We start from the raw sequence: 24,577 nt of genomic DNA on the forward strand, positions 1-24,577 counted from the left end.
ACTCACCTCAGCCTCCCAAAGGCGCGGGATTACAGGCTGAGCCACCGAGTCCAGCTAGAGTGTTTCTTAAATAGTTTTGAATTAGTTTTCAATTTGTATCTGCCGTAAATACAGGAATAGAAATTGTCAGAAATAAAATTAGTAAAGAACGCAAATAAAAATTTCCACTCATAACATTTTAAAATTTCTCTCTTGAGGCTGGGCGTGGTGGTTCATGCCTATAATCCCAGCACTTTGGGAGGCCCAGGTGGGAGGACTGCTTTAGTCCAGGAGTTTGAGACCAATCTGAGCAACATAGCAAGACCTCGTGTCCACAAAAAATAAAAAAAATAGCCAGACATGGTGACATACATCTGTAGTTCCAGCTATTCAGAAGACTGAGATAGAAGTATAGTCTGAGCCCAGGAGATTAAAGCCGTGGAAAGCTGTGATCATGCCACTGCACTCCAGCCTGGGCGATAGAGTGAGATTACAACTCAAAAAAAAAAATTATTAATTAAAATAAAATTTCTCTTGTGGCAGATTCACAATTACAGATGCTCCTCAGCTTACAATGGGGTTACATCCCAAGAAATCCATCTTAAGTTGAACATATCATTAAGTTGAAAATGCATTTACTACACTCCAAGCATCATAGCTTACCCTAACCTACATTAAATGTGCTCAGAACATTTACATTAGCTTACAGTTAGACAGAATCATCTAACACAAAGCCTCTTATAATAAAGTTATTATTAAAAATTTTGAATCAAAATTCAGAGTATGGTTTCTAGTGAATGTATATTGCTTTCACACTATCGTAAAATAAAAAATTGTTAAGTTGAACCATTATAAGTTAGTGAACATCTGTATAATTTTTCATGATTTTAACCACAGGATAGTAGTTGCATTGGTAAGAATTCTGATAGGTCACCTGAATCCTTTTGTACCTTCTGTGTACTTGTCAGGAGAGAAATGTTCATTCATGTAAATTAATTGGGTTGGAATAAGAATACAGTCAAGTCAGCCATTGAACTTACCCTGTAATCTTGTATCTAGCTAAGTTATTTATTTTAATCACTTACATGATGAAAAGTAATTAATCTCTTTACCTCAGAAGTTTGCCAAAGATTAGAGAGCCATCTTATCAGTGTTCTGCATATCTGCAGACTGAAACAGAAAATGCAAAATCTTTTTTTTTTTTTTGAGTTGGAGTCTCACTCCGTCACCCAGACTGGAGTGCAGTGGCACGCTCCCGGTCACCGCAGCCGCAACCTGCTGGGCTCCAGCGATCCTTCCACCTCAGCCTTCCAAGTAGCTGGAACTACAGGCGCGCGCTACCACACCTGGCTAATTTTTTGATTTATTGTAGAGATGAGGCCTCGCTGCCCAGGTGGGTCTCGAACCCGCGGGCTCAGGCAATCCACTCACCTCAGCCTCCCAAAGCACAGGATTACAGGCTGAGCCACCGAGCCCAGCTGCAAAATCTTTTAAATATAATCAAATCCTGGCAGAATTTTGGTTAAGGAAATTTTACTATGTGAGACAGGATTTTAAAACACAACTTCCACCTGTTCTTTAAGATAATGGCATTGTCTTTTACATATTAATGCATGATTTTGACTAGTACATTTGTGTCTTTTTGGTGCCATCCAAAGTTTTTTTGTTTCTGAAAAGTTAACAGAAATCAAAGTAATTTCATAAGGGCTTCTGATAATACCAGAGTGGAATACATATTGTGCTTATATAGTACATACATATTGTACATATATAGTACTCCAAACACACTAGCCTTCTGTTTATTCATTCAACAAAAAAATAGGCCAGGCTCGGTGACTCAGCCTGTAATCCCAGTGCTTTGGGAGGCTGAGGTAAGTGGATTGCCTGAGCCCACGGGTTCAAGACCCACCTGGGCAACTTGGCAAGACCTCATCTCTACAATAAATCAAAAATTAGTCAGGTGTGGTAGCGCGTGCCTGTAGTTCCAGCTACTTGGAAGGCTGAGGCGGAAGGATTGCCAGAGCCCAGCAGGTCGAGGCTGCAGTGGCAGGGAGCATGCCACTACACTCCAGTCTGATCAACGAAGTGAGACTCCCGCTCAAAAAACAACAACAACAACAACAAAAATATTTGTTGAGCACCAAGCACATGTCAGACATACATAGTACAAGGTATGAAATAAATAAGTTTGCGTTGTTCTGTGGCAAAATATAGAAGATCTGAATTTGATAAACACAGTAATCTATTATGAAATCATTTATGGAGACTGAATTTTATATTTTGTGATCACCCAGGTAAGAGTACAAATGCAGTTGGTACACAGATATGTTTCCTTGTGGGTCACTGGGGAGCCATCTACCTGGGTTCTGCACATCAGTATAAAACATGCTAAACGTGTGGAATTCTGTTGTCTTAAAATCCTAGTGCCAACATATAACTGTGAACTAGCTACATAATACTTCAATCAGGTTTTGAAGAAAATCTCACCAAAGTTTGAATTCTATTCAAGTATCATATGTATTCGAGTATCAGTGTTCAAAGTCATTAGCCTAGCCAGTATTGGGTCATGGTCTGTACACTGAAACTTCCAACTCAGGTGGGCCCTTCAGACCTCAGAGGCCCTGATGCTTTATCTACATATAGCAACTTCCTATGGTTGATAGGCCTATGATTAGGCCAAATCACTGCAATTGGTAGCTGTTAAATCACTGTGAGATCTTTAGTAATTCAGCAAACTCCTCATTTTTAGTTTCTTTTTTATAAAATGGGGATATTCAGATTGTCAGCTATTAAGTAGAATCTTGACAAAAATGCCAAGGTTCTTGGCAAAGAAACTTTAAGTTCACTTGTCCTCCAAGTCTCCAAATATAGAGAACAGCTCATATCCTTGCCATAGTTTGTAATACCCAGTATGATCAAAAGCATTTTTGTTTCTTATTTATTTATAGTTAGATTGAATCTCAAATTTGCATGGTTGAGAATATAATATACAGGAAGGAATCTGTTTTTTCCTTCCTTTTCCTCTTTCCGTCTCCCCCTCCTTCTTCTCCCTTTCCCTCTCTCTCTCCTTTTCTCTCTCCTCAAACCATGGACGTGTAAATTATACTTTTATGCTGAAGTGGCCTGATTTTCCATTGTCAAACTGATAAAGAGTTTCTGTGTTCCTGTTTCTCAACAGAATTTGTAATGATTTCACACAAGGCAGTACGTGTGCAAGTCAGTGATTCTCAAGCTTAGTCCCCAGTTATTTATACTTTGAAGCCACTTAAAATGCAAATTTCTAGACTCGCCTCACACCAGAATCATGGGGTAGGACCTGGGGATCTTTGCTTTTAAAAAGCAACTGGTGATTCGGAAATATGAGGTGCTTCTGAGTCACTGCTCTAGAGTTGGGGAGAGTTGGCTCTTGAGGTTCCTCTCAATCCTTTGTTTCTATTTTGGACCTGGTTTGACCCTTGGCAGGTTGTTTGGGAGAACAGAGAGTTCTTCAGAGTGGACCTTGACCCATTCACCTAAAGTGTTCTGCTCTGTTAATTACTGAGTGCCTGCTTTAGTAACTGTCCTATTTCTGTATTTACTTGTCTTGCTGAATATTGAACATTTAAAAATGGCCTGTACAATACCCTTCCTCTTCTCTGGCCTAAATGGACCACTATCTGCTTGGTATATGATAATTAGGATACATATTTAGCTATTCAAATTGTATTATGAAAGGAGAATGGACAGGATGATTTGGTATTTTAAATATGTAAATATGTTTGAAAGCAAAAATTCACCTTTCTTTTAAAAATGTTGAGTTTATTCAAAATTTTGAATGTTTCTTCTCTTAGGCTTTGTGCAAGTGCAGGAATACAGAGATTGCCTGCTTAAAGCTGGTAAATACCACCCAACCTGAGTGTCTCTGAGGACCTTGTCTCCCAGTGAGACTTTGCCTCTTTTTTTTGTTTGTTTGTTTTTTTTGAGTTGGAGTCTCACTCTGTCGCCCAGACTGGAGTGCAGTAGCCGCTCCCGGCCACCGCAGCCTCGACCTGCTGGGCTCCGGCGATCCTTCCGCCTCAGCCTTCCAAGTAGCTGGAACTACAGGCACGCACTACCATGCCCGGCTCATTTTTTGATTTATTGTAGAGATGAGGTTTCGCCTGCCCAGGCAGGTCTCGAACCCGCGGACTCAGGCAATCCACTCACCTCAGCCTCCCAAAGGCGCTGGATTACAGGCTGAGCCACCGAGCCTGGCTGAGACCTCTTGTTGGCTCACTAAGGGCACAGGTGTCTTTAGTTTTCACTTATGTTATTTTTAGAACTTAGGCCATTAAGAAGTCCCCTGAAGGTTATTTGCTTTCAAGGACTACATTCTTGAATATGGAGGGAGAGGTCAGCTTTTTGATGCAGAGGGGAGGGAGGGGGCATATATTATGTACCTGATACTGTTCTAGGCACCTTCTGTAAGTTCTCATTTCCTCCTTATAACAACCCTGCAAGTATTATCCCCACTTTACAGAGGAGTGGAGTCTGAGAGATTAAGTCAGTTCTTACCCAAGATCATATAGCTTGTCAGACATGGAACTGGGTGTGTAAAATGGATTTGAGCTCATTTCTGTCAGGTTCCAGTGTATATGTGTTCCCCTACATCAGGGAAGGGAGGATGGCAGCAATGTCCTTTATTTCAAGGTGGCAGAAAGAAGACGCCAGGTAGACTAACTTGTTTAAGGTCAAAGAGAGTTTAGGATATGCAGAGTGCCACATTTCTTCTGATCTCTTTTCCTATGTCTGCATGCTTCTTTCTTTAAAAATAATCTTTGTAGTAAAACTCCCAATTAGAGAATGTGGCAGAAATATTTGTCAAAACAGTATAAATAAAATTAAAAAGTAATTTCTAGATATATCATTTCACAGTACTTGTACCTCTCAAAGAAGAGAATTGTCGGCAAATGTATATTTAAGTCTTTTTTGTCAAAGGACATAAGTAGAACTAGTCTCAAGGCTCCATGATACCCACTGGCATTGGCAGGGGCCTTAAGTATCTTTGTGCGGAATTGCTGCTTATTGAGCATGTATAAGTTTCTGATGACTGTATTAGGAGGATGACTTGGATTGATTGCCAGAGGCCTGATGGTCAGAGTACTCTTTTTCTTTAAGAGACAGGGTCAAAAAAAAAAAAAAAAAAAAGAGAGACATCTTACTCTGTCACCTAGACTAGAGGGCAGTGATACAGTTATAGCTCACTGCCACCTCGAACTCCTGATTGCTGAAGCAATTCTCCTACCTCAGCCTCCTGAATAACTGGGACTACTAGCCATGCCCGGCTAATTTTTTAAAAGGTTTTTGTAGAGATGTTACTCAGACTGGTCTCAAACTCCTAGCCTCAAGCAATCCTTTTGCTTCAGCCTCCCAAAGTACTAGGATTAGAGACATAAGCCACTATGCCTGCTTCTTTTATCATTTTATGTAGAAATTTTTTTTTTTTTTTTTTGAGTCCGAGTCTCACTCTGTTGCCCAGACTGGAGTGCAGTGGCCGCTCCCAGCCACCGCAGCCTCTACCTTCTGGGCTCCAGCGATCCTTCCGCCTCAGCTTTCCAAGTAGCTGGAACTACAGGCGTGCGCTTCCACACCCGGATAATTTTTTGATTTATTGTAGAGATGAGGTCTCGCCAAGTTGCCCAGGAGGGTCTCGAACCCATGGGCTCAGGCAATCCACTCACCTCAGCCTCCCAAGGTATGGGATTACAGGCTGAGCCACCGAGCCCGGCTAGAAATTTTTTAAATACATAAATAAGTTGAAAGAATAGTACAATGAGCCCCATGTACCCATTACCTAGCTTTAGTACTCTTCAACTTTCTGGCATTCATGTTTCATCTGTCTCACTCACATGCTTTTTACCTCCAGGAGTTTTAAAAAGTAATTTCCAGGCAACCCCCTCAGGTTCCCTTCCACTGTAGGAACTTTTCTGTCCTCTCAATAAATCTTCCTTTCAAATATAAATAAATAAATACATACATACATAAATAAAATTAAAAAGTAATTTCTAGATATATCATTTCACAGTACTTGTGAAAGAGAAAATAGCTTGAGAGAGTCCTCTGGCTAAGGATAATGGAGCTTCAAAAAAATTTTTAAGCTATTATTTATTAAATGCCTAATTATTTATAGAACACTATGCTAAATTTTTTTTTTTTTTTTGAGTTGGAATCTCACTCTGTCGCCCAGACTGGAGTGCAATGGCCGCTCCCAGCCACCGCAGCCTTGACCTGCTGGGCTCGGCGATCCTTCGCCTCAGCCTTCCAAGTAGCTGGAACTACAGGCGCGTGCTACCACGCCCGGCTAATTTTCTGATTTATTGTAGAGATGAGGTCTCGCCAAGTTGCCCAGGCAGGTCTCGAACCCGCAGGCTCAGGCAATCCACTCACCTCAGCCTCCCAAAGGCGTGGGATTACAGGCTGAGCCACCAAGCCCGGCTTATGCTAAATATTTTAATGCTCACAAATAACGGTGTGGTGTAGGGGCGAGTATTAATTCCCAAATGTAGAAGAGAAAACTAAGGCTCCTGGGACTAAGTAATGTGTCTGAGTTCAAGTAACTTGCCCTGGTTGCACAGCTAGGAAGTAATGGGGCCAGGATTCAAGCCTGGGGTTGCCTGGGCCTCTTGGTCACTCCTGTGTACTGCTTTCTGTCCTGAGCTTTGCATTTTTTATAACCCCAGAAGGGTTCTCTCCTATTCTATACACCTGCCCCCATAGTACTTACCAAACAATAACAGTCAAGGGTTTCTTTTGCGTATAGTGACACTAGCAGGACTAAACAGCATCCATGTTTATCCCTGATACAGGAAGGACAGTAACAAGGGGAAGGTGGAATAGGCTAATAGAAGGAGGGAGAAATGAGGGCAGAAAGCGATGTGATGGAAGTTTCGTGGCACTTCAAGTGGACCCTGTGTTCTCGCTACCCTTTGGTAATTCTTTTACTTTCAAAGTTGTTACTGTTTTACTTAAGCAGAAATACAAAGTAGAGTAGGGAGCATATGGTGTGACTTTTTCTTGGGTCCCTAAGTCTTCTCAGAAAGTCCTGGTGGCAGCAGTAATGATCTTAAATGCCACTCATTGGTACCAGAGCCACAGGTGGCTTTGTGTCTGTCCTTTTTGTGCCTGTGTCCTTCCTTCTCTTCTCTCTTGGTAAAGCAGAAGGCAGCTCTCCAGTGTCTTCTAATCTCCCTGCCCATCTTGTTGAAGTCAGCTAGAGTATTGTGGCTTTGTCCTCTCTCCAGCACGCCGCACACATCACCAGTGTGCCCTGTTCTCCCTTTGTGACCTTCCATTGGAGGCTCAAGGCTATTTGTTTGATTCTTGGGCAATCCTTGAAAGGAAGCAAATTCAGAATTTTGCATCTTCACCCCCGCATCTTCTTTTCCCTATTCTCCTCTCCTTCTACTCATCCTTTTTTACTTTCTTCCCTCTCAACTCAAAATAGTGAGTTGAGTAAAAGAGAGGCCAGCCTAACTGTATACAAGGGACAAAGCTGAGTTAGCTTTAGTGGTTCAGAGCCATCTCTGATTTAAGCTTATATATTGTACCTCTGAGAGTTATACATGCCACTTGGTTCTGGTCCAGATGCTTTTTGAGGAAGCATATATACTGGAGACCCAGGGGACAGTGGGACTGATCTGGGTACTAGTTGGTGATAATAAAAGAAGCAGAGGCCTAGAAGTTAAACCTGGGTTCTAATCCTGGCGGTGCCACCTGTGACCTCAGGCTAGTCTCATCTTACTCTGAGTTTCTGTAAAATTACTAGTGTTAAAAATTTCTTTCAGTTGTAACATTTTATGAATATAAAATTTGGGGTAGCTTAATCCTTATCACAGATCATTGTAACTTTTGACTGGAGAAGTGGTAGAGAGGAACTTAACTCCCTGTTGTTGTTGTTTTTTTACATTTATTGTGCACTTTATTTGTATTATTATTACATTGTATTATATAACAAAATAATTACACAACTCACCATAATACAGAATCAGTAAGAGCCCTGAACTTGTTTTCCTGCAACTTGATGGTCCCATCTGCGGGTGATGGGAGACAGTGACACCAAAGTGTGTTGCTTATGTCCAGTCGACTCCATAATCTCGTCTTGGTTGCTATCATTGCAGAAAACCCTGTTTCACATAGATAGGATGTTGGAAATGGAAGCAGGCTCTTCAGTGCTGATCTGACAGGAGGCTGAACTCAGGCCGTAATGCGAGCAATGGAGGGTTGCTGTAAATCAACTTCCTTTCTTAATTGTAAAAATAGATGAAAGCCTGAGGCGGAAGGATCGCCGGAGCCCAGCAGGTCGAGGCTGCGGTGGCCAGGAGCGGCCACTGCACTCCAGTCTGGGCTACTGAGTGAGACTCCAACTCAAAAAAAAAAAAAAAAGTAGATCAGATCCTGTCCCTTAGTTATAGTAAAAATAGAGGATTCGATTAAGCAGCATTGTGAGATCCTTTCTAGCCCTGAATCTTGGTTATAGTGTCTCTTCTGGTCTTCATGTCTTATTTTAAGTAGAAAAAGGGAGTTGGAATATGAAAGCAGAATTTGAAAGTGGGATAAAGAATCGTCTTGGAGTCCTGTTCCAACTTAGGGGTGGGTGTGAGACCAGGTTGTTGGGTGAACATGTTCTCTTGCTTCCTTCTCTTGTGCCGTCTCAGCAGTTCTTCACTGTGTTTAGTTCCATCCTAATGCTGCTTCTCCTTCCTTGTTACCTAGTACCTCAACATGCTAAGGACTTGTGAGGGCTACAATGAAATCATTTTCCCCCACTGTGCCTGTGACTCCAGGAGGAAGGGGCACGTCATCACAGCCATCAGCATCACGCACTTTAAACTGCATGCCTGCACTGAAGAAGGCCAGCTGGAGGTGAGAGTTCAGCATGGGCTCGGGCTAGGGGCTCTGGGCATGATTTGATGTTCACTCACTTGCCATCTTTTAATTCCTTTTGGGGGAAATGAAGCCAAACTGTGCTTCGACTGGGGCAGATAAACTGGTGCTGACTCCACACTGATTCTCAGCTTCATCAGCTGCTTCCACTGACTGCCATTCCTTCATCACAGCCCTTCCCCCAAGTGATGCCGACACGTCCTCATGTCTGTTGGCTCGGAACCCTTGTCCCAGTGCCCCAGCACTCTCCAACCCAGGCCGTAGCCCTCACTCTCTCATCTTGGTCGTTCAGAGCCAGGTAATAGCATTTGAATGGGATGAGATGCAGCGATGGGACACAGATGAAGAGGGGATGGCCTTCTGCTTTGAATATGCACGAGGAGAGAAGAAGCCCCGATGGGTTAAAATCTTCACACCTTATGTGAGTGGGAGCTAGGGAAGCGTGCTTGGGGAAAGTAGGCTGGGATTCGTTTTCCTTAAGCTGAATGCATGAGTGGGGAGAGAGATGGAGACAGTAGTTGCCCAGAGATCTGAACCTGTTTGAGTCTGGGAGCCCTGGGTTCATCCTGTCTTTCCTTTAGGCCTGACTGGGATCGACAGTTTCATATCCCACTGGACTCACAGTTACCACTAGACGGAGCTAGAGAACCGTTCATGAGCCAGACCTGGGTTTTTGTGGTACTTGTCAGGGTTTTTCTCTAGACTGAGTGAGTTGGAAGATGGGGTGACTGGGGCAAGAGTTCAAAGGCCTGACCCTGTGGTCTTAGAAGTCACTGAATATTGCCACTTTTTTTCAGTTCAATTATATGCATGAATGCTTCGAGAGGGTGTTCTGCGAGCTCAAGTGGAGAAAGGAGGTAATTCGAAATAGTCCTTAAATTAACTTTTTCATCTTTTTGTTTGTTTAAAATTTATAGGCCCATGGCCAAATACCTGGGACCCTCACCTCCATCTCTGTCTTTCTAGGAATATTAGTTAGAGACTGGTTATCTCATATGAGCCAGGACGTTCTTCCAGTGAGGTTGGCCTCTGGATGGTGAACAGGCTGTCCAAAAAAGCTCTGCTGCTTCCCTTGTCTAGAGGGTGGACGTTGGCTAGAGGCTCTTCCATCTCTCATGACTTCATGGATCCTCTGCTGCCAGTTTTTAAAATCAGATCACCCTCCATGTTGTTCCTGACCCAAAAGGGCAGCTGTGCTCAGTTTTAACTGCCTGACTAGATGAATCATGACCACCTTTCTAGGTGAACCAAGAAGGTTCATATGAGGGAAAGGTGTCTGCTACTGCTTTACTGCTGTCTGTATGTGCCAGTGCTGGAGCAGAATTTGGAAGATTCTGAATAATTAGCTGCTTATTTTCAAAGAAAATCTTTCAGAAGATCAGGAGGGCAAGCCAGAAACATGAAGATTTATATTCTTAGTTTAGTAGAAAGAATATTGGGCTCTGGGAATTTTACCTGGGTTTTCTTTTTTCCCGCTGTATAATTTTGGGTAAATCAGGCTCCCTAGGACGGTTTTTCTTCTGTAAAACAGGTAGACTAAAACAGATGATCAATATCCAAGGCCCCTTCCAGCTCTAAAAGTCTGTGATTCTAGATGGGAAGTTTCATCAGGGGACAAGGCCGATCTGATTGAGTCACCCAGTCGTACCTTTTTAGTTTCTGTTTGAAGAGTTATCTCCAGATGGAATGAGATGTGGCTTCTCAGTAACCCTGTTCTTTTTTCCCTTTCAGAACATTTTCCAGATGGCGAGGTCACAACAGAGAGATGTGGCCACCTAGCCTTTCCTTCCCTCCTTCCCTTCTCTTCTCCCTTATCCTCTTACTCCTTTCATCTCCCGTGTCAGACAGAGTAACCATTAACACAAGAGAAGAGAAAAAGTTTAAAAGTCATTCTATTCAAAAGCCCTAAACTAAATATGATTAATAACCACCTCTGAATTTCACGTCTCTGGGATTGAGCTGGGAGAGAACAACAGATTGGTCAGCACCAGAAGTCAACTCAGTTAAGACAGGAACAGAATAAGCCCCACCAACTTGCCAAAGGTATCCTTGTCCTTTCACCTGGGCCTCATACCAACAGACTCTCCTTGTACTATATTTTTAAAACTGGAACTATGAACTTCATCCATTTGCACTGTTTGGACATATATATGTATGTATGTAAAAAATTATATATACATGAATTAGCTGCACGTATATACATATATATTTCTTTTTAAATTTCATATTGATGGCAGTACCTTTTTTAGCTTGTGTTTTTACACACCTTTCACTAGAATTCATGACCTCTCTCTTGCTCTCTTTATTTTGAAACAAACTTTAAAAAGGAAAAAAAAACATTTTACAGGGAAAATACCTCTCCTCACGAAGGACTTGAAAAGTTTACAACCTGCTTGGGTTTTTTCCCCCTTTTTTGTGTTGAGTACAGATTCTGGCTCATGGGCTGCCGTAGAGTCTGAGGAGCAAGGAGTCTAGTTTCTTTATCTTCCAAGAGGATGCTGGGGAGGAGAGAGGCGTGTTTCTCAAGGTTAGCAAGGCTGAGTTCTGTAGGGAGAGCCTGAAGACTTGGTGTTGTCTCTTGAATCCAAGTCAGTTTTCAGGCCCATTTCTTTCTCCCACTCTTGGGTTTCTAGACACATTCTGTATCTCCTTCCTGCTTCCCTAGGGCCCTTGGGTGGAGCCGAGGGTGGGCTTAGGAAGTTGATGCCTTCATGGTAGTGATTTCCCATTTCCCTGCCTTTTTTGCAGGAGGGATAGTACTGGGGACTAGAGCTAAAGCTGATACCTTAGGCACAAAGGTTGGACTTACATGGGAGAAAGCAAGTAAGCAGTGCCCTGTGTATATGAGGTTTTACCTGCTCCATTCCTGACCGATTACCCATAACGATTACCTTCTCTGTGACTTCCTTAAACAACGGTTTTGGGGAGGGATGTGTTTATATCTTCACAGCCTTGGGGAAACTTGGAATGGGTCACTGATCTGTGCCAACCAAACCATTGTCCCATCCAAGCCAGCTGAGGACCCAGGAAGGGGTAGTAAGCGTATGGGTGATTTAGATGAGAGCTCCACTTTTTAATTAAAAGGATACTGAAGGAACACCTTTTTGTCCCTCAAAGAGCTCCTTATCTGACCTTGCAGCTAGAGACCCCTTGAGACCTAAGAGCTGCATCCCAGGATAAGAGGCTGGGGCTGACTGGGGCAGGACAGTATTTTCATCCCCTGAGCTCTCTAGATAGTGCATGGGAAGCCCCAAGTCAGGCTCAGATGCAACTGAAACATACATCTTTCAGCCCCCATACTTCTCTGCCTTCTAAACAAAAGCCTCTACAGGGTGGCATCATTTGCTTTGCCTAACTGGAAAGCAGTCATAATTGGTTGCAGTCATCTCCTCTGATTAGAAGTTTCTTTTTGTAACTTGTTTTTGCAGATCACTGTGAGGCCACCGTTCTTTCTTTCTTTCTTACTCTGTTATCCTGGCAGCTGCTTGTCCTAGGGAGGTGTGGGATCATATAGGATGTCCTGTCCTCCTTCCCCTCTCCAAACCCAAATGGAATCACAGAGTACAAAACATGAGAATGCCAAACGTCAAAGTTGCAGAGAGTGATCCTTGATTAGAAGACTTGGACACAGGATTTAACTTCTGTTGACTTAAGTGAATTTAATAGTGAGCCAAAGGACCCTGGAAAGAAGATGTGTTGATTTCCCACTCCAGGATGCTAAAGAGGCTTTTGGCACCAGCTTTATTCAGACTGTAACAATAGCAGTTTGCTCCTACTCCCTCCTAGTGGGAGAGGAATGAATAACTTGAGGATCCCCTGGAACAGCCCAAATGTTGACCTCCAAATCTGAGACCGGGATTCAGAGGCCCCTAGAGTGGGTAGATGGTGCCATGTTCCTTTTCTGGCACAGCATTCACTTGGTGTTTGGAGACTGGGAGAGGGTCCTGTAGGTAGTTGGCTGTTGCCAGAATCTGTTTAGGCTCCTTCTAGTGGCTGTGCCCCTAACAAAGCTCTCCGCTGCAGCAAAAAGTTGGGAAGGAAGGTGACCCTAAAGGACAGCGCCTCCTTCTCTTCTACCCACAACAGGCCTTCCATGATGGAGGCTGGAGTTGCTGTGGCTGTGGGTACCCATAGGGTCAAGCCATCTTTGCATGATGCAGTGTTTGCTGTGACTCTTCTCTTGCCCTTTCCTCGGTACTTCCTTTCTCTAATCCGTACTGTTTTTCTTAGTTCTGGCTTCTGCCCAGGGAGGCTTCAACCCAGGCTTCTTTTGCAACTTGTCCCTGGGAAAGGGGGGAGTCCCCTGTCCCCAGTTTCATCCCAGCAGAACCAGCAGGATCTTCCTGGTCTCCCACTGTCCTCCCTCCATACCTAGTTTCTATCCTCTGGGGCAGAAGTTCAGAGCTTTTTATGGATCAGGAGAAAATGCAGGCCCTGAGGAGCCTGCCCCTGCCGTGCTTTGGGCCCTCTGCTCTTTATATTTGTGTTCTCTTCTCCAGTTTTCTGCCCTCCCCTTGCCCTAGGCCTAAGCACAGGTACAGATATGTGCATGCTCAGGGCAGCTCCTAGGCCTGGACAGAGCTCTCAGGGAGGAATTAGATAAATATTCCAACATCCTCATGCCTGGCCCATTTCATTTCATCTCTTAGTTATCCAGGCCAGTAGCTTTGGGTCATCGCCTCTTGTAGCTCCAAACCCAATGCTCGGAGCAGTAAAATAGGGCACTGACAGGAGGTGACACCTCTCTCTCTCATCTTCGAATTTGCCAACATGTGGGCTGGGCTCCTAGGAGGCGGCTTTCTTAAAGAGGACTGCTTTGCTGTGCCCTCCCTTCTCTCTGCCATGCTGTCTGGCTGGGTTGATTCAGCAGTAGAAACCATTTGGTCTGTTTGACCCCAGCGTACTGCTATTTCTTCACCAGCTTCTTTGTGTCACATTAGCTTCCCTTTGGAGGGAGGATGGTGTGGTTGCAGACTCAGAGGAGGAGGGAGGGACATGGAGGCCGTGGGTGTGCTTCTGTGACTCCCACCTTCTAGGTCCGCCTCTCGTCTTCCTCGTCCCCTGAACCTAGGCACATCACACCAGGCCTCATTCACACCAGGACAGCATCAGCTCACTCCTCAGCAATAATCTAGGTTGTGTGGGAAGCTTAGGGCTCTGGAAGGAACAGAATCAAAGAGGGGAGTGTTTCGAGGTAGGGGTACTTGGCCAACTGCTAAACTTGGACATCAGTTTTATATCATGTCCCCCTTTTAAGCCAGTGAGCTGGGCTTCAGTTTTTCCCAGGCCATGCACACTTTAATTTATTTGAGAGAAACTCTAATTGTATTTTCACTGCAGTATCTTGTATTTTTTATTTGTGATTTAAGAAATGTGAAGAGAAAATACACAGACACCGTAATGGCTAACAGTGTTTCTTTCGTTCCTTGTTCTAGAGCTAACCACTCTAAAATTGTTTGGTAATGTCACTTAGTGTAATTAATTGTAACATATTCTTTTAAATAAATTGATTTATTGATGAAACACTTCTTTGGTTTCCTAGACTACAAATCCTTTGGGCTGTGTGGGAAGAAGTGAAGAGGGACCGTTGAGATTTGAGTTAGAATGGTCAGTCTGAATATGAGAAGGAACAGCTAACCAGTTTTCCCAAGTAACTACTGGGGCAGTTTATTGAGGTCATGAGATGAAGAAAGGTAGGAAAAGGAGAAGCCAGGGAGTCCCCTTATCTGCAGTTCTGTTCCCAGTGGCTCCTTCCCCCTCAGATTTGATTGTGTGTACTCCCCTGTCTGCCAGCCTGCACAAAATCCTGTTAGGACTTGCAGGACTCCTCTCCCAGCCTTATGCAGACAGGGCCTGGCATAGCCCTTGGGGCAGAAGTCAGCAGTTCTCCCCCACCCCAGCATGTATATATTGAGGACCCCCCCAAAAATGGAGTTATCTTTTGGAGGGTAGGCCCCTTATACTTACAGCACAGGCTTCCACCGCTAGGTAAGTGTTCTAGGAACCCATCAGCATCAGCGTTGTTGTACAAGGCCGCATCGGCTTCAGTTAAATTTTTTTTGGAGATTCTTTCAACATGTTTGCCCATTTCATGATGGGTGATTTACATGAACAACTGGCCCATACCCCAGCAGTTTTTGACCAAAAACAGCAGAACTCCTGTGATCTAACCTCCCTATTCACCTGATCTTTCCCCATGACTTTTTTTTTGTTTCCCTGATGAAAAAAAGTCCTCAAAGGAAAATATTTTGCCAATGTGGAAGAGGTGAAACAAAAAGGCAGAAACACTAAAAGGCATCAAAACTGACAGGTTCAAAAACTGGTTTAAGCAGTGGAAAAAGCATCTCAATAGGTGTATTGTGTCAAATGGAGAGCACTTTGAAGGTGACTGAAGTTGAAACGTAAGAATAAACACCCAATTTTTAATAAGTAAATTCCAGGATTTGAGGGGGTTCTCCCCTAGTACTTTTTCAATTTTCAGATAACTCAGGAAGTTTTTCACCCTGGGATCTGGACTGAAAGAAGTATATTATACCTAATAAATGCTCAGCACAATACTAGGTGTCTGGGTGGTTGTATTCCCTCATCTGCCCACACCTCGGTAAATAAGGGTGGTCCTATGTGCCTTTTGTGTTTACAGAGAAATCTTGGGTGCTAGGGCCTCATTACCTTCTTTTAAGAGTAACTGTTCTTTCTGTGCATTCGTTTATAGACCAAATCTCCAAAAAGCTCTGCTTTTGTGGTGGGTGAGACATTTTTATTATCTTTATAAACCTTAATTTCTTATTATTTTTATAGCTCTGGCCACGTGCTTTTGCTGCAAGGACCATTTTAGTATTTTGTTTGGCAGTTTGGGGAGACATTGTTCAGGGGCTCATTCCCCCACCCATTAGCATTGACTATTTGGAATCTAGTAAATACTACTATGTTAATGGGAAAAGACATTTATCTTTAATAAGGAAAGAATCTATAGAGAAAAAAAGGTGGAATTCCAGAAATAAAGTTACAGTGATTAAAGCCAACAAACATTTATTAGATACCTCCTTTGGGAAAAGGAGCAGAATTGTGTTAGAATCTACAACAGATACAAAAGCAAAGAAAGAAATATTTCAGCTGGCTCACAGCCTCACAGAGGAATGAGACATTTACAGGTAGCCATAGTACACAGCAGTAGAAGGTTTAAATGCCTCTAGAAAAGGAGGGAGAAAGCCCTGGGAATGAGGGCAGTTAGGAAACCTTCATGGAGAAAGCAGTGTTCAAGGTGAACTGTTTAGCATCAGCTGGATTTCAACAAGAAGGCATTCAACAAACATCTGTTGAGCCTTTATGTACCAGACATCGTAGCAATTGGGAATGAAAAGCCATGGGGAGAAAAAGGAGCAGGTTGAGGTGCTCTATGTGGGGGGGAGAAGAAGCAGAAAAGTTTTGTTGTTTTCTATCAGCTGCACTTTCAAAAGATGGATGTTTCAGAATATAGACAGAAGGATCAATCAGGACACTGCTAGAATCATGCAGAGAGGTGGAGGCAGTGATAACTGAAAGGCAGGCGGTGATATGAGAAAGTTTGTGGAAGTAAAATCTCTAATTACATTGAATCTATGTGTAAAAGACTCCCAAGGCTTCATGTCTATGTGACTAGAAAATAGAAACAAGCTGGGCTCGGTGGCTCAGCCTGTCATCCCGTGCCTTTGGGAGGCTGAGGTGAGTGGATTGCCTGAGTCCGCGGGTTCGAGACCCGCCTGGGCAGCGAGACCTCATCTCTACAATAAATCAAAAAATCAGCCGGGCGTGGTAGCGCGCGCCTGTAGTTCCAGCTTCTTGGAAGGCTGAGGCGGAAGGATCGCCGGAGCCCAGCAGGTCGAGGCTGCGGCGGCCGGGAGCGGCCACTGCACTCCAGTCTGGGCGACAGAGTGAGACTCCAACTCAAAAAAAAAAAAAAAAAGAAAATAGAAACATGAGTCGAGACTTTGAAGGAGAAACTTGTAGCTTGAGACCTATTATAATTTAGGTACAGTTGGAAATCCAGTATAGATGTCCAGCCATCATTTTCTAATGATTTACCAAGCAACTTCTAATGGTCTGGGCCCTGTCAGGGAGATGGGGCTGTAGGGCTGAACAAGGCAGAGCAGGAACTCAGTAAGTATTGGTGAATTCACTTTTAAGACGTGACTCTGGACTGGGTGGAAGGGTTCGCGCTTATAATCCCAGCATGTTAGAAAGCTGAGGTGGGAAGATTGCTTGAAGCCAGGGGTTTAAGACCAGCCTAGGCAACATAGTGAGACCCTGTTTCTACAAAAATAGAAAAATTAGCCAGGGCATGGTGGCGTGCCAGTAATCCCAGCTACTTGGGAAGCTGAGACGGAGAATCGGTTAAGCCCAGGAGTTTGAGGCTGCAGTGAGCTATGATCACACCATTGCACTCCAGCCTGGTCAACAGAGTGAGACCCTGTCTCCAAAAAAAAAGACAACTCTGGCTTCTTTGGAGAACAGATGATAGAGAAGGAGGAGAAACAGAGAGACAGATGAGGAAGGTACCGCAGGCCTCTAGAGTAGAGTGACATGGTCAGTGTTGCTGACTGTGGAGACGGAGAGTCATATACATTAGAGCATTAGAGGTAGATCCAGTGAGGTATTGCAGATGGGCTTGGGAGGATATGAGAGAAAGCGTAATCAAAGTGTGGCTCGAGTGGGTACACAGTGGTGCTGTTGACTAATGATGAAGACTGTGGGAGAAAGGGTAATAGCAAAATGGAGTTCAGGAGAAAAGTTAGACTAGAAACACACAGCTGGGACTCATCTTTCATTGAGAGGGTGCAGCATGTTGGAAGGAACTTTCATTTATGAGGAGCAAGAGGAAGCTGACTACTCCATAAAGTAGATTGAAAGAGGGACCAGAGAACAAGGCTCTTGCAAGAACCAGGAGCTTGGATCGGGGCTAGTCAAGTTCTCAGACTGGGAGAAGAGAATGGGACTTGGGCGTGAGTGGTATTTCCTTCAGTCACAAATACTAGAAGCTAAGGCTGTGAAAAATTTTGAAATTTTAGCAGGAGAATTAGCAGACAGAGGACACCCTGAAAGTTGAGCAGAGGCCAGCTCTCAAACCAGCAAGGCCCAACCCCAAAAGAAACAGAGACACCTTGCATCATGCTTATACACTTCAAAGTTTTGAAACGATAGAAAGGGAATGGGAACACACTGAAGGAATTATTTAGGGCTATTTTTTTCCCCTGCCATATTCTCATCACCTTAGTCTCCGTAACAGGATATTTTTCTAAATGTGTTTTCGTTTCTACAACAGAAAGGCTTCCCCCAAGCCCTGCTATTAACATGTCATCTCCACTCTTCTGCCTCAAGAACTTATTTTCCCTCTCTCCTCTTTATGCTGCCATTAACATTTGAACATAACTTGATTATTTTAGAGGAAGAAACGGGCAATAAAACTAATCACTGATATTGTGGGAGGGGCTGCCGTTCTGAGGCGCTGCCTGAGATCTGGGAAGATGCCAGGAAGGGGGAGGCTTCTCAGTCCTATTACCTCCTGCCCCCACAACCCGGAAAGAACCCACAGAACCCTCAAGTCAGCGAATCACTCTTGGAGATGCCCTTTGGTCTAAAAACCGTCCTTTCGACTTAGAAACTATTCTGCAGGTGAGAAGGCTCAAGGGGGAATTCATAGGTATTACATGCCACCTGTGGTCCCCCTTCTTACTCCCATTTCTTCCTATCTCGGAGCACACCTGCACACACCTGGAGCTCTGATTGTGGTTTCAGATGCTGTCTCTTTGGCTAAGAACCTGGACTGGATTCTCTGTCTGGTTAAGGTGCCACTTCTGATCTCTACCGAACCAAGAGACAAAATGTTTTTCCCTGAAACAATGTCCATGGATATGTCTCCATGATACTTCACGTTTTGCTTCCCTTTTTAGCTCTTCTTACTTTGAGTTCATTTAAGAGAAGGCAGAAGTACGGAGGTAGGGGGGTGAGTTGCGGGACTTACTGTTGTGCTTTCACAGAACTCTGGCCTGAGGTCAGATTTGAGTCGGAAGCCGAACAGGTTTATAAAGAGGGACCTAATGAGGTTGGGGCTATAGCCTGGAAGCAGAGACCACATCTGGGTGATACATCGGAGCCCACCCTGGAGGACTTCACAGAGAAGAATCTAGGAACTGGAGGGACCTCAGGGCCCATATAGTTCACCTGCTGCCTGAGGGCTTGCTGCCACAGCCTGCTGGATGCTCCTTGGGGTCTTTGCTTCAGGTCAAAGAGCAGGTGAGAAGAAAACTCAAGGGCTTTGGAGTCTGACAGACCATTCAGCTTCTACAGCCATCCCTTAAGGCTCTGTGACTCCGGTTAAGTTAGTTGACCTTCAAAGCCTCCTTTTTCCCTGTCTGTAAAATGATATCCTGCCTCATGGGGTGGTTGCGGGGATAAGTGAGAAGACACACAGTACGAGCCTAGCACAGAATCGCACACAGAGCAGTGGGTTCTAAATGGTGGTGGTACAACCAGCTCCCCGATCCACCCCAGCCACTGTGTGGAAATCGAGGCCCAGAACATGAGACAAGTCCTCAGCCTCCAGGGGGACAGGGCTGGAGCAGGGGAGAGGCCTGCTCACCTGCTTTCTTCTTCCTGTGCCCAGCTCTGCAGAATCTTCCAGAATTAAGCCCCAGAGAAGGACTGAAGAATAGAATCATGAAACCACGAGCCTTCTCACCACTGCTCAGAAGCAAGGGCCAGGCCTTCCCTGCAAGCGTTCTTCCCCAAACCCCATTCTCTGGACCTCCCACCCCCTTCCCAGTGTGGACAGGGACAGTCACCTGCCCTCAACCCTCCAAGACTCTTATTTGGTGCTTTTAAACTTTTTTCTTTATTTAGACAGAAAAGACCGACTCTTGAAAAGTAAAATGCAATAAATAAATAAGTTAAGCATAGAGAACTGTCTGAAACTGACTCCCCAGTCTCCCCTTACCACTCCCACCCCCACCCCATTTCTTTTGCCTAAAACCTCTTCCTAAAGAAAATGATCAGGTAATAAACCCCTTTTCCCCTCCCCACACCCCTCCTCCCAAGACCCAGTTACCCCCCAAAGCAAAGGGAGAAATCAAGAGAGAGAGAAAAAATCCCAGGGCAACATTGTCTAAACTCCCAGAAAGAGAGATGGCAGCGTCCGGGCCGGGCCGGGCCGGGCCGGGCAGGCTGGATAACGCACGGGTGGTAGTGGTATTTACACGGAGGGGACCAGCAGAGACTGTAAACATTTTTAGGGGTTCAGGGGGAGGTCTTTTCCTCGTGAAAGGAGGAGGGTCTCTGTGGCTGATGGGCGGAGAGGCAGCCCTCAGGACTCCCCCACACCCTCCTCAGAGGGGGCCCTTGGGGGAGGCAGTGAGTTTTCGAGCTGGGAGCCCAGGATTCAGGGATATCCTACCTCTAGCTGAGGGTGGAGGGGAGTGTGAGAGCCAGCTTCCGAGAAACCCCCGAAGGCGGGGAAGAGGCTGGGGCGAGGGCGGGCTGGGGGTGTGGGAGGTCCCCCGCTGCCCTCCGGGGCCTGAGCCTGCCGAACAGGCCCACTGGCAGGGGCGGCAGGTCAAACGCCGGGCCCAGAGGGCCCGTCACAGAAGCCCTAGCGGAAGGCAGATACCCCGGAACCTTCAAGCCTGTTCCTTGCTCCCTCACAAAGGCCAAAAGGGCACCTGGGAGGAAACAGGCCCTTGGAGCCAGGGAAGCATAGCCACGGCCCTTCAGAGAGGCGGGTGGTGGGAGCGGGTGGTGTCTTGTGCCCCCGGGGCCAGGAAGCAGCCTTTGCCCCAGAGCCCGGTCAAGGCCCGGGGCAGATGTGCAGAGAGGGCCAGTCGTGGGAAGAGGGTGTGAGGTGCCCCTTCCTCTGGGATCTCCAGACCTGTGAAGGAAGGAAATGCGGTGAGGCGTGGGCCAGGGCGCCGCCGGCAAAGGTCACAGGCTCCGGGGCAGGGGAGGTAGCTGAGGCGGCCACGGCATCTAGGAGGGGCTGCCTGAGGATGGCAGGTCGTCAGAAAGGCCTCAGTCCAAACGGACCGTCTACCCCCCTCCCCCAGCCAGAGAGCGAGGGGACAGGAGGCAGGGAGCGAACAATCCAAGAAACCCAAGGATACCAGGAAGGAAACAATCAAACAGCCCATGAGAAAAAGAAAGACTGGAGGGGACAGAGACAGAGACCCCGGGGGGGAGAGAGGCAAAGATATGAGACAGCGGACAGGCAGGCAGATAACAAGGAGAAGAGGGAAAGGGGTGCACTTGAGAGGCAGACACCTGGAGAAAGAGACTGGGAGCATCTGCAGAGGAGGCGGGGCCAGCCCAGGGCTGGGCTTGGGGTGGAGCCTCAAGGGTGAGACTGCCCCAGCTCCCAGGAAGGGCTCTCATTCCTTTTCGGAAAGGAACCGAGAAAGCGAGAGAGAAGTGCACAGAACACAGACCACAGTCACCAACCACTGTTGACCAAGCACATCCCGCGAGCTGCCCCCGGCCCTGACTCTGGGCTGGGGGGCGCTTCCCTCCGCGGCCCCCTCCCCAAATAACAAACAATCGGCTCCAAAGACAACACGCTCGTTCCATGCAACTTACAGGGGCCCGGAGCAGGGGTCCGGGGATGGGGGCTTCGGCCGACAATGGACACGGGCCCTGGGCTGGGGGGCCCCCAGGGTGGGGGGAGTTAAGCAGCCAGAATTGGGGGGAAAGGGGAGAAACAGAAAATGTGGGTATTTTTCTTGGGTTGTGTTTCTTCAAGGGTTTGGGCCAAAGGAGATTAAACAACGCAAAATAAGCAAGGCTCACAGCTCAGTGGCCATGAGGTTGAGGTGTGGCAGGCAGTGGGGTGGAGGGAAGCTGATAAACAAAGTTCATAGGCTGTGCGACATTTCAACCTCTTCCACCTAAACCAAGGCGATTCCAGAGAGGCCAGAGACGGGGCTCCCTAGCCTGGCCTGTGCACTCTCTCCTATGTAAGAAAAATCACCTGAGCACCAGGCAACAAGGACCTGATGTCCTCACTTCTCAGGCGAACAGGGATGCCAGGAGCCGACGATTCTAGGACCCGCCAGTACCCTCAGCCAGCCCCCTTCTTCCTCAAATCAAACTCCCTGAATTCCACTCCAACCCAAAGGAAAATCAGAGAGAGAGAGAGAGAGAGAGAGAGAGAGAGACACAGACACATGGACACTGACCAGACAGACAAGACCAGATATTGTGGAAGATCTAGGGAATGTACACGAATACACACAGACTTGGCTTTTTCTGGGGTCACAGGGGGTGTGTGTGTGTGTGTGTGTGTGTGTGTGTGTGTGTGTGTGTGTGTGTGTGTGTTCGCGCGCGCGCGCGCATATACACGCACGTGAAAGAGAGTGACTCAGATGATTGAAAAGCAACTGAGGGAGCTGCCTCAGATCCCCGCCGCAAGTGTCCAGAGTCAGGGGTCGGGCTGGGCATCCCTGAGGGCAGTGGAAGATGGAGGGGGCAGTCAGCTGAGGGCTCTGGCTGCAGTGTGGGGACTGGAGAGGGAGGACACGAGACAGGAGTGGGACCCACCTGGGACCCTCAGTAGGGTCGGTTGGCATCCTTAGGCCGCTTTAGCTGGACTTTGAGGCGCTTCATGCCAATCTGGAACCCATTCATGGCCTGGATGGCAGCCTGGGCACTGGCCGGATTGTCGAAACTCACAAAGCCTGAGGTGAGAGGGGCATAAGGCCTGGCCCAGCCCCACCGTGCCCTCCCATGCTTAGGAGACACTCAGTACCACCCTCCTTCCTCCAGATGCCTAGAAACATTCTAGACATTGCAGTGCGCAGTAAGAATATGTGGAATGACAAGTCCAGCCACTTGCACACACCAGAGCATTCTTTCCAGCCTTCTTTGCAGGGTGACCCCATCCTCGGCATGGATAACTCTGAATCTGCTTTTGAAAACAGCCACTTCCAGCCGGGCATGGTAGCTCATGCCTGCAATCCCAACACTTTGGGAGGCAGAGGCGAGAGGATTGCCTGAGCCCAGGGATTCGAGACCAGCCTGGACAACTTGGCGAGACCTCGTCTCTAAAATAAATCAAAAAATTAGGCAGGCATGGTGGTGTGCACCTGTGGTTCTAGCCACTTGGAAGGCTGAAGCAGAAGGACCGCCTGAGTCCAGCAGGTCGAGCTGCAGTGGCCGTGAGCGTGCCACTGCACTCCAGCCTGGGTGACAGAGTGAGACTCGACTCAACAACAAAAAAAAAGAAAGAGAAGAAACGGCCACTTCCAGACCCCAAATGGCTTCTGAGGCAGAGCAGACAAGAACATTCCCTTTCTCCCCTGAAGCCCCCTTTTAGAAGGCAGCTAAATGCTACTCCTTATGTCACCTTTCTTTGGAAACCAAACACCCGCAGCCCATGAGCCTGTTTCAGACTCATGGAGCATGAGTCTGGCCAGTTCTTACAGAGAAGAGATGAAGCTGTGGTTTTCTGGGGGAGAAGATGGGCCTGGACAGCAGCGGGTATGGGGTGCTAGGTGTGTCAAAAATGGTCTTTTGCACTCTCAGATGATTGGGATTTCATATACGGGGCCTGCTGTGATTTTAAGTCCCTTCCAGTGTATTAACCCTTTTTCTAATTTGGAGTTTGGCCCAAAAATGCGCCACCTAATATTCTTACCAAAACATTTGCTCTGATTGGTGGCCCGGTCAACAAAGACTTTGGCTGAGATGACGTGGCCGAAGGGGACGAACATCTGGAGGATCTCTGAGTCAGTGAACTCCTGGGGCAGGTGGTAGATGAAGATGTTGCAGCCGTCAGGGCCTGGGTGGCACAGCAGAGACAGAAGGAAGAGCTCAGTGACCGAGAGACAGGGACTCCGGGAGCAAAGGCCCCCATGAAAGCAGTGATCCCAGCCCCCCCCCATGTGGGCCAGGGATCCCGCCACTTGCTTTCTTTTTTTTTTTTTTTTTTTTGAGTTGGAGTCTCACTCTGTCGCCCAGACTGGAGTGCAGTGGCCACTCCCGGCCACCACAGCCTTGACCTGCTGGGCCCCGGGGATCCTTCCGCCTCAGCCTTCCGAGCAGCCGGAATTACATGCGTGCGCTACCATGCCCGGCTGATTTTTGATTTATTGTAGAGACGAGGTCTCGCCAAGTTGCCCAGGCGGGTCTCGAACCCACGGGCTCAGGTCATCCACTCGCCTCGGCCTCCCAAAGTGCTGGGATTACAGGCTGAGCCACGAACCCGGCTCCTCTCGCTTTCATCCCCACAGGGGCAAGAGCTGGGCTTGGTGCCACACAGGAGGGCGTCCCCAAGCCCACAGGGCACCCCCGGCCCCCAAGACCCCAGGCTGGCACCTTCTCTTTGCTGCTGCTGTTGCTGCTGCTGCTGCTGCTGAGGGGGCGGCGGGGGCTGCTGGGCGACCAGGGCTGGCGGCTGTGGGAACGCAGGCGCAACCAGGCTGTAGGCCGCTGGGTAGGCTGCTGGGGTGGGGAGAACAGAGAGGGCTCATGGGGCTTCCCTGAGCCCTGGGCCTTCCCAACTGCCCCACCTCCCTTCCCTAGCCCAGGCCCGCGGTGGCTACAGGGCGGAGTGGCTGAGACCTGGCCCCAGACCATCCTCAGTGGTGCGCCTTCTCATTCAAGCTGGAGGGGGTGGTTGGCAGGGAGCCAAGAGGGCCAGGCCCAGTTTCCGGCCTCTTTTCCTCGTGCCAGCCCTCCC

The 24,577-nt window shown here is 46.9% G+C and overlaps 2 protein-coding genes across 3 annotated transcripts in view; one reads left to right on the forward strand and one right to left on the reverse strand.

Annotated features, from left to right (window-relative positions):
- Positions 1 to 14,408, forward strand: part of SNX27 (sorting nexin family member 27) — a 90,205-nt gene extending 75,797 nt beyond the window's left edge. The window contains exons 9-12 of one of the 2 annotated variants that reach the window (XM_008065814.2): positions 8,710 to 8,859; positions 9,173 to 9,301; positions 9,678 to 9,737; positions 9,847 to 14,408. In XM_008065814.2, the coding sequence (XP_008064005.1) occupies positions 8,710 to 8,859; positions 9,173 to 9,301; positions 9,678 to 9,737; positions 9,847 to 9,855 (348 nt within the window). In that variant the 3' untranslated portion in view covers positions 9,856 to 14,408. The remainder of the gene's footprint in view (positions 1 to 8,709; positions 8,860 to 9,172; positions 9,302 to 9,677; positions 9,738 to 9,846) is intronic. The other variant, XM_008065813.2, reaches the window with a different exon arrangement.
- A 5,320-nt stretch (positions 14,409 to 19,728) lies between these two features.
- CELF3 (CUGBP Elav-like family member 3) overlaps positions 19,729 to 24,577 on the reverse strand; it is a 15,197-nt gene continuing 10,348 nt past the window's right edge. Inside the window, exons 9-13 of the mRNA XM_021716398.1 lie at positions 24,281 to 24,339; positions 24,214 to 24,235; positions 23,534 to 23,677; positions 22,438 to 22,574; positions 19,729 to 20,776 (exon numbers count right to left, since the gene is read on the reverse strand). Of these exons, the coding sequence (XP_021572073.1) occupies positions 22,447 to 22,574; positions 23,534 to 23,677; positions 24,214 to 24,235; positions 24,281 to 24,339 (353 nt within the window). The 3' untranslated portion in view covers positions 19,729 to 20,776; positions 22,438 to 22,446. The remainder of the gene's footprint in view (positions 20,777 to 22,437; positions 22,575 to 23,533; positions 23,678 to 24,213; positions 24,236 to 24,280; positions 24,340 to 24,577) is intronic.

This window comes from Carlito syrichta, unplaced genomic scaffold (genome assembly GCF_000164805.1).
Source record: "Carlito syrichta isolate Samal-C Ts95f unplaced genomic scaffold, Tarsius_syrichta-2.0.1 Scaffold308805, whole genome shotgun sequence".
NCBI lineage: Eukaryota > Metazoa > Chordata > Mammalia > Primates > Tarsiidae > Carlito > Carlito syrichta.